Genomic DNA, 14,483 nt, shown 5'->3' on the forward strand with positions numbered 1-14,483 from the left:
AACAAAAAGACAAAAGACAAAAAAAAAAAATAGCTTCCTATGAAAATAGCTTCTACTTTTTTATTATGAAAAATAATTTTACAAAATAAAGGAATAGTGAGCATTATACTCAACCATTTGCCTCATTCCAAATTCTCTTAGGATGTTTACTGATGATATATATGATAAATACTTAACACAGCTGTGATCAGTATCCATATACTTCTCCTTTACACGTAACCTTATTTTCCTATGCATATTTTTCATTTTGACTGAGTTCACCTATTTGTCATACTAGGTAGCTACAAGGTATTCTGTCTTAATTATCTTTTGAGCTTTTTTGACTTAACTGATTATAATGTTCACAGGAAGCACAGTTTCTCTGTATCCATTTCTAATGGGTCAATCTAGACCATTTATTTCATTTCTGCTTCTTCCTCAAAGTTGCAGCCCTATTATTTTCACCAGTTGTGTCAAAATAAGGTTCAAGAAGTGATAGGTTGCAAAGTGCAGATCCTCCCAAGTAATTTCTTACCAGGTTACACACTGATCCTTTATATCTTGTTTCATCTTATGTTGTTCATGTGTCTAAGACCCATTTCATTCTAGCATTATATTTAACACTTATCTCATGGGTCAGGGGCTGAAAGAAGGTGAAGGTATGGTAACCTGTGAATTCCAGCCTATGATTCACAGTGGAAAGCAAATTATATTCTGTATCTTATTCCTTCTTCAGTACAAGCATCTATAGGAAAGAGTGAGAAGGGAAAGAGGCAGGATTATCTGTTCTTTGACAAATTTTAACTTCACCCTCCTTATCTGAGTCTAGTCTCCCTCATGTCCATTAAAAGAATGCTGCCATCTGGCTTCTCTCCTTGCAGTATTCACATCATCTGAATTAAGAGAATCCTTTATCTGGGGCCCAACAGTTTTGCATGATCCTGTCAAACTAAGTCAACTTTTTCAAAGTATGAATATGCAAAATATTTTCCTAGTTCTTTACTACTTATGATAAAAATAGAGGCTGCTGAATGTGTTTTGGAGCCTTAATGGATTAAGTTAGATGATGAGGATCTGGGAAAGTATCAAGACTTTCAAATTATGTCATATGCAAAAAATTTCCCCCAAAAGTATTTTTACAATATGTGGAGTTTTCTTGGAGCAAATCTCTTTTGTAGTCAACATCTTTGGTGCTTACTACTGCATGTATGGTCACGTTCTTGTGACCAATCGCATGACCACCAGAGGGCGCTCGTTCCCTGTCCATGCAGCCTTTGTCCACGATTTAGGAAATCCAGGTTAAACTTGACTTTCACACTCAGGAAATCTTTCACTTAATCCACAAATATTTACCAAGGTTCACAGAACAGAGTAGTGAGTTGGGCGCGATTCCTAATAACAGACGCTAAGAGCATAGCAAAGACTGAAAAGTAAACAACTGGCTACAATAAAGTGGGGTAAGTGAATAGTTTCTAGTTCTGCAGAGTTTGCTACTTAAATATTGGCTGCTGGTTTTAGAAGCTGGTAACTATTCATTAAGAGATACCGGACATTGATCTCCCTCCCGGAATTTGTAAGTCAGAGCCAGACTTGTCCTTGGGTGGCTCCATTAGTCAGCTCTGCAATTTCTTTTATTTCCTTCCTTCCTTTCCTTCCCCCTTCCTTCCGGTGCGGCATACGGAGGTTCCCAGGCTAGGGGTCGAATCCGAGCTGTAGCCGCCGGCCTACGCCACAGCAACAGCAACGCCAGGTCCGAGCTGCGTCTGAGACCTACACCACAGCTCACAGCAAGCCAGGATCCTTAACCCACTGACGGAGGCCAGGGATCGAACCTGCGTCCTCATGGATGCTAGTCAGATTACTTTCCGCTGGGCCACTATGGGATCTCCCAGCTCTGCGAGCTCAAGTACTCCCCGCCCACACGCACACACATACACAGTTTTTTTTTCAGGGTTTCTCGCAGTTCTGTTACACTTCTCTTCTGCCCTGGGTCAACACTTCAGTGGCCCACAGAGCCAAAGAATTACAACTACCAGTCACACCTGGCTCCGCCCATTCTTTTTCCGGTTTAAAACTCGCGGGCTTTTCCTGTTCTGAATTCCTAGACTTCCTGTTCTGATTCTCGCGATGGTTACCAGACCTCGCGTGAAGTTTGCTTCTTGAACTTCTGCAGCGTTTTAGAGACGTGGGTGGTTTCATATCTGCCTACGCACCCTTCTCAGCAGAGGCCCTCTGGTTAGGAGTGGAGTGTTCGCGACTATGGCTCCCCTAAATGAAAGGGCTTGGTTGCTTTCAGGTGCGGAGGGAGAGTAAAGGACCGGTTCTGAGAGTTCGTCTACCCGGGCACCCGGTGCGCATGCGGAGCCTGGGCGTCCCAGAGGCCGAGGCCCAGCCCCCAACTTTGGGACTGGTGAAGAGGTCCATACCCAAGCAGCTCCACTTGGGGCCAGGTCTCTCTGGACCGAACCTGACTGAATACCGTCCCCTCCCTGGCTGCATATCTCAGTTTCCGCCCCCTACAAACTGGACTGCAGCGCGGCTTCAGTAAGCCGCTTCGGGCAGGCCTGGGCGGGGCTTGGTCTGACAGACCCCCGGTAAGGCGGGCGGGCTTTCAGGAATGCTCTCCTCCCCGCCCCTAGCTCAAAGCGCCACGGTGGCGCTGGTGGCGGCCGGGAGACCGAATACCTCTGGCTCGGCCAGTCTCGCAGACATAACCTGTAATTCCGACCCAGCGCGCTGCCCACTGGGGAGGCGCCCCGCCCACCTCTCTTTGCGGCCGCTAGTCGGCTCGGACCTCTAATCACCCGACTCCTCCGTGGGTTGAAGGATTGAAGCACCTGCCGGATGTGGGCAGGGAGAAGTAAGCGCTGAGTCTCTGGTCGGCGACTTGGTGGAGAAGTGGGATGGACAAACCTGCAGTCACCCCTGGGAAGCCGGCCCTGGGCTGCCAGGAGACGACGTTGTTTGGCCCTGCCATCCAGGAGCGCCCGACTTGGCATTCTCGTTCCTACCGCCTCCCTATTATGCAGCTGCTCTAGAGAATGAGACTAAAGTCAGATGGGACAGGACCTAGCTTTTCAGCCAACTCTAGCTTCCCAGCTACCCCCCCCCCCACTACCAACCTTCACTCCACCCCGTCTCTAGCGTTTCCCAGCTTGGGTGTCCGGTTACTTCTCTGTTCTTACTGTGACTTTGGCCCAGGCTAGGAGGATGTGGCCCAAGAGGGTCCCGTGCGGCTGCATAAAATTGGCAGCTTCAGAACTAGGGGAGAGGGTGGGGTGTGCGACGTTGAAGGGCGGGGAGAGGGGGCGGAGGAGCTGCTTTCTGAGTGCAAGTCCGTGGGCTCTGTCAGAGATCCTCAAGTCAGAGCAGAGGTGGCTGGCGGGCCCACCGATTCCTTCCTATTGCCTGCGTTTTCGGACGGGACTCACAGCTGCTCTGAAGGGCTTAGTCCGGGACACTAGGTGAGCGCTCTGGGCCCTAGGGCATTACCCCCCCACACTCCCCCCAACAATGCACCCTTCCTGACGTTCTGCCTTTATTAAGGACTAATTGATCCTGAGGCCATCCACCTCTAGGGCAGGAAGCTTCAGAGTTAGATGGTTAGTGGTGGTGGTGGTGGTGCGTGTGTGTGTGTGTGTGTGTGTGTGCGCGCGCGCGCCTGGACTTTATCACTCCCTCCTCGCACCTCTCCCCAACCCCCAAGAACAGCCCAGTCAGTAACCACTCAGCAGAACTGGTGGGTCATTGTAAGGGTCACTGTGCCTCTGTGTCCGGGATCTACTTGACTTCGAGGTAGCAGGGGAGGGATCAGTGCTAGGGTCCAGCATGGTACGAGGAACAGTGAGGTTGCTTCTGACCTTCTGACCTGGCTTCCCTCCCTGGCAGGGTGCCACGCACGCGCTGATGCCCCGAGTGCTCGCAGGCCTTCCACTAATCATGCCACAGTCGCCCGCAGCTGCCTTGGCTCTGCCCCTGCTGCTGCTGCTGGTGGTGGTGGTGGTGCGGCCGCCCCCACAGACTGGCGCGCGGCCGTCCCCGGGCCCCGATTATCTGAGGCGCGGGTGGCTGCGCCTGCTGGCGGAGGGTGAGGGCTGTGCTCCCTGCCGGCCAGAAGAGTGCGCCACGCCGCGGGGCTGCCTGGCCGGCCAGGTGCACGACGCATGCGGCTGCTGTTGGGAATGTGCCAACCTCGAGGGCCAGCTCTGCGACCTGGACCCCAGCGCCCACTTCTACGGAAGCTGCGGTGAGCAGCTTGAGTGCCGGTTGGACACAGGCGGCGACCTGAGCCGCGGAGAGGTGCCCGAGCCGCTGTGTGCCTGCCGCTCGCAGCGCCCGCTCTGTGGTTCCGACGGCCGCACCTACGCGCAGATCTGCCGCCTGCAGGAGGCGGCCCGCGCTCGGCCGGAAGCCAACCTCACCGTGGCGCACCCAGGGCCCTGTGAATCGGGTATGCACGGCCCCGGGCCCAGACCCCCGGCACTGGGAGTTCCTCGAGGTATTGGTCTCTGGCCAGTAGAGCGAAAAGAGGAGGCCAGAGAGCCCTCAAGTCCATTGTAAGAGGCTGCTCTCTGGGCTGGTCCCCAGAGACCACCGCCTGAAGGTGCTGGTCCTGCGCTTTGTCGATAAGATATGTGCGCTGAGGTGCATAAAAGCTTCAGACCCGGCTGGCAGAGACCAACCCTCTGAGGGAACAGGCACATAGCCAATGCTTAGCCTCAAAATTGAGACAGTGAAGAGACTCTCAGTCTTTGCCCAGATGCTAGAATCCAGGCAGGGAGGCTTGGGTTTCTGTGAAATGCAATCAGGTTTCATTTGGCCAGCTTCATCCAGGGAGTACTTAGTTAACCCAGTCTCCTGGCTTCTTTCCATGCTCCCCCTTCCTCTGCATTTAGGGATTAGTGAAGGAGGGGCTTTGCTAGCTCCCATTCTCCCATCCCAGGGGGCTTAAGGCCATTCCAGCCTCAAGTTTTCTTTGGCGGCTTCAGTAACCTCCTCTTCCTTGGAGGGGGTCTGGCTTGGCTGGTGCTGCTGAGCAAACAAATGTCCTGCAGGAGTGAGGGGGATGTCCCACTGCTTTTCCTACAATTCCGGGCTGTCTGCCTGCTGCCCAGATTGGTTTCAGGGTCTCTGCCTTTGCCACATAGACCTCCTCTCCTACGGGTGGGATGGGGACGGGCTGCTCTTTGGACCTGGGGCAATAGGACCTCCTTAGGGAAGGGTGGATGTGGGAGGTGTCAGTTACAAGTACAGCAGGATAGGGGCCTAGAGGGTGGAATGAGGACAGGGGAGCAATCAGGGACAGAGTGTGGCTGCCAAGCTGAGCTGGGGGTCATTGTGCTTTGTGCATCTTGTCTGTAGGAACATTTTAATGTCTGTGTTCCTCCCCTTGTGTGTACCTGAAGCTACATTTGTACATACCTGTGTGTACATGCCATGTTGTTTTTATGAATGTGTGTGTACCTCAGCATACATTGTATTCCTTCACACCAACATGTTCAAAGTGGTTTGTATATGAGGTCCTTGCTGGTCTGGATGGGCTATTCTGTTCTCAGGCCTCCCTCCTCCACCCCCAGGGCCCCAGATTGTGTCGCGCCCATATGACATTTGGAATGTGACTGGGCAGGATGTGATCTTTGGCTGTGAGGTGTTTGCCTACCCCATGGCCTCCATTGAGTGGAGAAAAGACGGCTTGGACATTCAGCTGCCGGGGGATGACCCCCACATCTCTGTGCAGGTAGGGGCAGAGAGCAGAGGCCTCCTTGGGGCAGCCCAGGGCTCCCTCAGAAGGATACTGCTGACTCCTCCTGGCTCCAGTTTAGGGGCGGACCCCAGAGGTTTGAGGTGACAGGCTGGCTGCAGATCCAGGCTGTGCGTCCCAGCGATGAGGGCACCTACCGCTGCCTGGCCCGCAATGCCCTAGGCCAGGTTGAGGCCCCAGCTAGCCTGACAGTGCTCACACCAGGTAAGGGGGAGCCCTGAGCTCTGGGGGCTGAGGGGTGGGGTTGGATTGGGGCCCTTGAATGTGTGTCTGTGTGTGTATGTGCAGGTGGGTACACACACAGGCATGGCTTTCTCACAGACTGGGATACATAGACACTGACGGCCCCTCTTTCCTATTTTCTCTCCTTTGCCCACATGTGTTTGCAGACCAGCTGAACTCCACAGGCATCCCCCAGCTGTCATCCCTGCACCTGCTTCCTGAGGAAGAGGCTGAGAGTGAAGAGGGCGAGGATTACTACTAGGTCCAGAGGCCTGGCCCATGGGGGGTGGGTGAGTGGGCATAGTTTTCATCCCTTCTCTCAAAAAGATCTGGAAAGGGGGAGCACGGCCCCTGCATAGATTGCTTTAATGCTCTTAGTAGAGGAGATGTTGCAGTGTTGGGAGGGACAAAATTTGAAGGTGGGTAAGGAGAGAGGCAGAGACTAGAGAAGGTGGGACGCGGAGGAGCCCTTGCAGGAGATGCTCTGGCCAGGACAGTCTCCTGTGTGGACCAACCAGGTGGAAGGCAACAGTTACCTGCCTGGTCTCTGCCTCCCCCAGGCAGAGTGGGTGGTGGGTGGGGAGGAGCAGAGCTACACAAAGGAGTGCAGTCACCAGGATCCTCCATTTCTTTCCTGCAGCCCTCCCTCCAGCCCTACTTAGCCAGTCTTCTGACTGCCCTCCTGCATGGCTCCTGCTGTTAGTTATTTCCCAAATCCCCAATGTTTTTTTTGTTTTTGTTTTTTTTTTTTGGACTATACCTGTGGCATGTGGAAGTTCCCCAGCCACCCAAGCCACTGCAGTGACAATGCCAGATTCTTGACCCACTGCACCATAAGGGAATTCCCCCTAGTCCCCAATTTTTGCCTAATCCCAGTTTATCCTTCTTCAAAACTCACCTTCTAGAAAGGTCCCCTCTCTCCTAAGTCCCGATTACACTTACTAACTGCAGTCCTTTTTGCTGTTTGCCCTCTGCTGTCCAGGGGAGCACAATGGAGCATGGTTTAGTTCAGTGCAGTAAGATGAGCATTTAGTCATGTCTAATTTCTCCTGTCCTGGAAACTCTGTGAGGGCAGCACCATATCTTATACTTTGTATTGGACAATGCCTAGCACAGGACTAGGCACAGTAGGCACGCAATAAAGATTTATGGACAAACTGAGACACAGATGGTTTGCACAGATTTGCACAGAAAGCCCGCATTTCTCTGGGAGGCCTCCCAGGGTAGTAGAACTCTGGCTTCCAGAAGTTGTAGGTCCTGCTCTCTAAGCACATGCCTGCCAGATGTACCGGAAGCTTGAGCTGGGGCCTACCTCTCCCCCTCCCCCTTTAGGGAGGAAGGCTGGAGCCATCTGGTTGGAAGGAGGTTATCCTCCCAGTCTGCACTCCACTGGGGCTGGTCTAGAGATAGATTGCTTGCATCTCTGTCCCTCCCCCAGGCAGAGTGGGGAACCAGGTCTCTGTGGCTAGGACCCAGTATGAAAGTATAAACTGGATAGAGGAGGAGAGAAGTCTGGTCACATGAATGGGCTGCACCCTAGGATTCCCCTGCGAATCCACCCATTTCCCATCTGAACCTGGACAAAGTCATGGCAAGCTTGTTTTCTTATTTGCCCCAACTGTGACAAGTTCTATCTGGCTGGAGGTCCTGCAAAGAGCCGTACTCTTTCACTCCCTAAATCTCTCTCCACAGTCTCCTTACCTAGCCCAGGGACGCTGGTGAGCCGTAGTGTTTATTGACTGATTGAAGGAGAAAATGAAAGCTTAAGTTTGTGAGGCCAAGACCCTGTGGGTGGATGTCAACAGCCTCCTACGCGCCTGGGCTCCACCCAAAGCCTGGCGCCACAACAGGACAAACTGCAGTAGGCTCGGTGTCTGAGCATGTCCTCTGGGGCCCAACACAGGGAGCTGGCCTCTTGGGAGGGGCGTGGTCCAGAACCCCAGCCTAAGGGTTTGGCCACCCCTACTGCAGAACCTCGGGGCTCCTCCAGAGTCTGGGACAGCTCTCATTGCTGAGTCCTGGCTGGCCTCTGGCGTTTCCAGGAGCTGTGCTCAATAGCTGGAGCACGTTGGATACTTGGGGCAAATTCTAAGTCGACCGCGAAAGTAGGAATAGGGATGTGAGCAGTGTGGCGTGGTTAGGGGAGTCACGCAGTTCAGCATCCGAACCAGAAGGTCAGCTCCGCGCTGAAAGGGGAGACGGGAGTCTGGTCTCGCAGCAGGCTGAGACTCTGCTGGGACTGGTTTTTCGCCGGTGACTCCTGGCCAGCTGGGCTCGAAGGCGCCCCCTGGCGGGTGCATCGATCCTGCGGAGCCCACAAGCAGAGCAGGGGCTCCACGGCGTCCTAGAGGGTCGCATATGTCTGTGAGAACCCGTACTCCTCGAACGCTTTTGCAGACTTTATAGGATGTTCAGGTGCAGCTGCCTTATAGCCCCGGTTTTCCCCTCCACGGCGCTGCTGGTTCAGGCCCCACAGCCTGGAACAGGAGGAACCCCTGCTGCGCCTTCCCCCACCTCCCATCCACCCCACCCCGCCTCTCCTCCAGCGGACAGGCTTTAATAACGTTGCTGGAAAGTGACACGCGATTTATTATTAAAGTAATGCGGGGACGGGAAAGGTTTAATAAACGCGCTGCAATGCCGAGGATTATTCACCGCAAATAAATGAGAGCACGGGCGGCGTTTTAATAAATAATTTCCCGTCGCTCCCGAGGGAGGAGAGGGGAGGTGGAAAGAGAAGCCGAGCTGCTGCCAGAACTCCCGGCTTCGCCTCTCAACGGGTTTCCAGGGCTTCCTCGCTTTTTTCGTCCTAGGTTGCTCACACCCCACGTGGGAAGTTCCAGGAGAAATGACTCGCAGTGGTCTAGGTCTGGAGGCAGAAGAGGCTCTGTCTCATCCTACTTCCCCCATCTCCGCGATTTTAAGTAATTTGCCTAAGATGGACGAATGCACTTCCTTCCCGCTGTGAACCAGAGGTCCAGAGGCAAGAGTGGACCGGGGCAGGAAGGGTTAACTGGGACTAGCCCTTCCCATGCTGAGGGCACTAAGTCCCAAGGCCTGGCCACTCTCCTTCCAGCTTTTGGCTGACCCAGGCTAGGCGTCCCAGGCAGGATATGGGGAGTACGCTGAAGAGGGCTGTTTATACAGGTGTGTAAATGCTGCATGAATTCATATGATCCGGACTCGCTCCTCGAATTGTCATGGGGAATGGGGCCACTGAACCTGGTTGCTCATTAGTATGAAGGCTCCAAGAAAGGGTCCTTGAACCATGCTGGTCTGAACTGAGGGAGAGCCCAGTCCTGGCTCTGTGGTGATCAGGGAGTGGTTTGAAGCGTGAGCAGGACTGGAGCCTCAAGAGGGAGTCTGCTTCTCCTACAGAAGTGGGAGGCCGGAGAGGATGAACCTGGTTTCAGAAAGGGCCGAGACTTGCAGACCTTGGGGACCAAGAACACACTCACAGTGTTGGTAGATAGAAAAGGGAGGGGGAAACACCTTGGGGTTCACCTGCTCTGCAAGTTTTGTGCCTTGTAGAAAGAAACATCTCTGGCAACATCTCTGGCAACACTTGGGAGTGCAGGAAGTGGCAAAGGAGTGCCATCTGGTGGATATTTATGGTTGTGGCAGCCATACCTGGGCCAAGTGCAGTTAAATTGACTGGAAAATTTGAGTAAAGAGGTGCTTGGATTTGTGTGTGTGTGTGTGTGTGTGTGTGTGTGTGTGTGTGTATTTAGGGCTGCATTTGTGGCATACGGAAGTTCCCAGGCTAGGGGTCAAATCGCAGCTATAGCTGCTAGCCTACACCACAGCCACAGCAACACTGGATCCTTAACCCACTGAGGAAGGCCAGGGATTGAACCTGTGTCCTCACGGATACTAGTCAGATTCGTTTCCGCTGAGCCATGACGGGAACTCCTGGATATTTTGTTATATGTGTTCCATTATGTACCATTCTTTCAACAAGTTTTTTTTTTTTTTTTTTTTTGGCTGTCCTGTGGCATGTGGAAGTTCCCAGGCTAGGGATGGAATGCAAGCCACAGCAGTGACGAATCCTTAACTGTCAGGCCACCAAGGAACTCCTCTATTTAAAAAATTTTTTTTTGATTTGTGTGTTTATTTAGGCCACACCTGCAGAATATGGAAGTTCTGTGATGACTGAAGTTGTGCCTCCACAACAACCAGACCTGCTACAATCGGAGTCTTAGCCCACTGCACCATAGCAGGAACTACTCCCCTGCTTTTTTTTTTTTTTTGGTCTTTTTAGGGCCACACCCATGGCATATGGAGGTTCCCAGGCTAGGGGTCCATTTGGAACTGTAGCCGCTGGCCTACACCACAGCCACAGCAACATGGGATCCAACCTGCATCATCGATCTACGCCATAGCTCACGGCAATGCCAGATCCTTAATCCACTGAGTGAGGCCAGGGATTGAACCCGTGTCCTCATGGATGCTAGTCGGATTCATTAACTGCTGAGCCATGACGAGAACTCCTCCCTTTTTTCTTAAAACAAATATTTTTTATACACAAACACTTGTAGGGGCTGGAGCTACATCACAGAAAAACATATTGTCCTTGCCCTCATGGAGTTGTCAATCTATTCTATGATGTGCGTGTGAATTAATTATATACTTGTATGTTTATAGGACTGTGTATGCAATGTGCATGTAGTGTAATTCTGTTTATGTGTGTGGGTGAGGCATAGACAGGTTTAAATACTCAGGTGGGCCTGAAGATTCCCTCTTTTTTTGCTTAAAATCTTGTGTCCTGTCACCTTTTTAAAAAAAAATTATAGTTACTTTGCAATATTGTGCCAATTTCTGCTGTACTGCAAAGTGACTCAGACATGCATACACACACACAGACATTCCTTTTTTAAATATTATTTTTCATCATGGTCTATCCCAGGAGACTGGATATACTTCCCTGTGCTATACAGTAGGACCTTGTTGTTGATCCATTCTAAATGTAGTAGGTTGTGTATATTAACCCCAAACTCCCACTCCCTCCCCACTCCCCTTGGCAACCACAAGTCTGTTCTGTATGTCCATGAGTCTGTTTCTGTTTTGTAGGTAAGTTCATTTGTGCCATATTTGATATTCAACATATGAGTAATATCATCTGGTATTTGTCCATTTCTTTCTGACTTCTTCATTTAGTATGATAATCTCTAGTTGCATCCATGTTGCTGTGAATGGCATTATTTTGTTCTTTTTTATGGCTGAGTAGTATTCCATTGTGTATATGTACCACATCTTCTTAATCCATTCATCTGTTGATGGACATTTAGGTTTTTCCATGTCTTGGCTATTGTAAATTGTGCTGTTATGAACATAGGGGTGCATGTATCTTTTTGTAGAGTTTAGCCTAGGACTCTATTCTAAGTATGTAGGCAGCTGAGAGCAAGAGGGCAAGAGGCTGGAGACAGAGGCTGATTACCTCCTAGGTATGTTTTGGTTATTTCCTCAGCCCTCTGAATGACTAGGTTCTTTAAACAGGGAACAGGAGTTCTTGCTGTGGCACAGCAGGATCAGTGGCATCTCTGGAGCCCTGGATGCAAGTTTGATCCCTGGCCCGGCACAATGGGTTACGGATTTGTTGTTGCCACAGCTGCAACTTAGGTTGCAACTGTGGCTTGGATCTGATCCCTGACCCAGGAACTCCATATGCTGTGGGGTGGCCAAAAATAAAAATAAACAGGGAATAGCTATGTAAGTCCACTTAAAGTGATGGAATATTAATGAAGATCAAGTCTCACCTCTCTGCTCAAAGCAAATCACCTGAGGAGGAAGGATGGTGGTTGGGGATGGGTTGGGGATGTGTGGGAATGGAGCCTGGGAGGGTCAGGGTAGGAACAGGTTCTTGCAGGGCAGTAATGACAGCATTTAGAGACTGGGAGGGATCCAGTCTGGGAGGTAGTGATGGGAGCTCTAGGACTCAGCTGCAGATAATGGGGGTAGTTTGAGAAGTCTTGGGGGAGGAATGAGCTGGTGGATAGAAATGGAGCCTGAGGGAAGTATGATATAGGATCAGGGATGGAGTTGGGGGGCATGGAGGTAAAGGCTCTGGTGGCAGGGATAACCAGTCTTGGGATGGAGTTTGGAGGCCAGCTCGATGGAATCATCTCTCCCTTTCTCCCGTCCCTCCCGTCTCTATGCTGAGGCCCCTAATGTTCTTTTCTAGTGCTCTCTCCTCAAGCTGGGGCCCAATATGCTGGTGGCAGAGGAGGAATGCTTAGCCTCCAGGTCTTGGCCTGGCTTAGGTGACTCACTGGTGGGCGAGGTCAGGCAGAGTTTAGAGCACCACTGTCCCATGAAGCATAGTCCCAGCCACCTGGATCATAGCCTGCCCACCAGCCATTCCCAGCCTCAAGTTTTAGCTAAGCCCAGGGGTGCAAACAATGGTGACCTGGAAAAGGTCACAGAACATCTGCTCCCCTCACCACACACACATTCCTGGGACTGAATTGGGAAAGGTGCTTCTGAATCCTTCCTTCCTTTCTTCCTTTTGCAAGATGTTCTCCAGACACAGTCAAGGCCAGAAGTCTTCAGGTGCTGTCCTCACTCTGGGTCTGTGGTAACACCTCATCCTGTCCCCTTCCTTCTCAACCTGTTGTGCTGAACTACTTCATCCTAAAACCTAAAACCCAATTCTGTCCCTTCGCTGCCTCTCCTCCCTTCCTTCAGTCCCTCTTTTGTTCCCACGATTGAGATCTTAGGTCCCTGGGCTATGACCCTACTGGTTAGGGGTGTAGGGGAGGGGCTGAAGACACAAACAGGTTCCTGGCCTGGCTTTGTTTTTAAATTTTTTTTTTTTTTTTTTTGCCACTCCTACAGTATGTATACGTTCCTGGGCCAGGGATCAAACCTGCAGCAATCTGGGCCACAGCAGTAACAATGTTGTTTCTTAACCTCCTGAGCCACCAGGGAACTCCCTGGCTTTATTTTTGATATTTTCTCTGCCATTTGGGCAACTGAAGCCTCTCTGAACACGGTGAACAGTTGTATAAATCAGTTTTGGGGACACATGTTACCCCACAAACAAGTTTTACCCTGTCCCTTTGGTGGGCAGCACCATGGGAGGCAGGATAGACTTGAGGGTACGGAAATGGGGTCTAGAGTCTTCTGAGAGAAAGGACAGGTATCTATGAGAAGTGATGGGCTCTTCTGGCGTGAGAGTTGAGGCCTCCAGGAACAATTACTTCCTGCCTCCCTCCCCTGGCCCTCTGCCAACCCCAGATCACTGGAGAAGGGCTGGAGAAGGCCCCACAGATTCTTTGATTCAGCTGGCCGTCACAGGGACCCAGGTTCTAACTGGCTTCCCTGCTTCCCATGCCCCTCCCCCACTGTGTGTATCAGAAGGGGTTAAATTCTGGGGACAGTAGTGAGGATCTCTAGGGGAAGTGGTCTCTGAAGGGTAATGACTGGTCTTTGGGAGCAGAGCGAGGGCTCTGAGGTCAAGGACAGGCTGGCAAGGGGACATGAGGTTTTGTGGTACTTTTTAAGTGTATGCCTTGGACAAATTTCTAAGCTTCCCTTCCAGGTCCTCCTTTGTAAACCAGTAATGAGACTTCTTCTGTAAGGGTTGTGATAAGATTAGAGATCTTATAAGTAATGTGTCTGAAACACAGTAGGTATTCAACAGATGGTCTATTTTGCCAGGGCTATTTCTGGGTGGGTGAGTTGTACAGCGATGAGGCAGGGTACCTAGCACAGAGCTTCCTGCCAAAGTGTGTGTGTTGTAGGACGGGGTAAGTACAGTCTCGTGCCTGCTCGAGGAGGCCTTAGGCACTGGGTCTTAGGAGGAGGGGAAGGGCTAGGGCAAGGTGGGGATGGGTAGGGATTGGGCTTCCAGAGAGCCTGGAGTCTTCACTCTCACCCCCAGCCCTCCTCAGGGAGCCCCTGTCAGAACCCAGGGCTCTAGTTCTGGGCTTGGAGGGAGGGGCGCCCTCTAAACTCACCTCCATCCATCTCTCTTTATCTGGGCTGCTGAAGGGCTGGAGCTCCAATGGGGCCTCTGATGGGGAACAGATACAGACCAGGCGGAAGCAGCCGGAACTGTGCTGAGCTGGAGCTGAGGACCAGGCCAGGAGGTCAGTGAAGACAGATAAAGCTCAGAGCAGCTGGGGACTCAGGAGGCCCATCGGGAGGGGCAGCAGGGACTGAGGGTGGGCTATCTCCTGGGAGGAGGAAGGGGCCAGAAGCTTCTAATGGGGACTTCAAATGGCCAGAGGAGGCCTTTAATGACTCCTCGGGATGAAGGAAGGGGCAGAGCGCCCTCCCCTAGATGTGGCTACAGGAAAGCCAGGGTGCCTGCCAAGGATGAGGGCTAGTCCCAGGGAAACATTGAGCCTGAGAATAGGGAGACCTCAAGGCCTAGGACAGAGGCAGGGCTTCTGGGGGCTACCAACCTTTAAGGCAAAGATGGGAAAAAGGTTAGTACGTGATTCTTCAGTTTTAGTTCCTGTTTTAATTAACTTTGAAGGGCCTGGGGCCTCCCTGAACGCCAGGGAGAGGAGCAGAG

At 51.8% G+C, this 14,483-nt stretch overlaps 1 protein-coding gene across 1 annotated transcript; it reads left to right on the forward strand.

Annotated features, from left to right (window-relative positions):
* Positions 3,331 to 7,123, forward strand: KAZALD1 (Kazal type serine peptidase inhibitor domain 1). The gene is given in 5 exon segments (NM_001244551.1): positions 3,331 to 3,443; positions 3,868 to 4,429; positions 5,556 to 5,716; positions 5,797 to 5,944; positions 6,130 to 7,123. Coding segments are annotated over 4 exon segments (948 nt in total). The 5' UTR covers positions 3,331 to 3,443; positions 3,868 to 3,885; the 3' UTR covers positions 6,225 to 7,123.

Source organism: Sus scrofa, chromosome 14, assembly GCF_000003025.6.
Source record: "Sus scrofa isolate TJ Tabasco breed Duroc chromosome 14, Sscrofa11.1, whole genome shotgun sequence".
NCBI lineage: Eukaryota > Metazoa > Chordata > Mammalia > Artiodactyla > Suidae > Sus > Sus scrofa.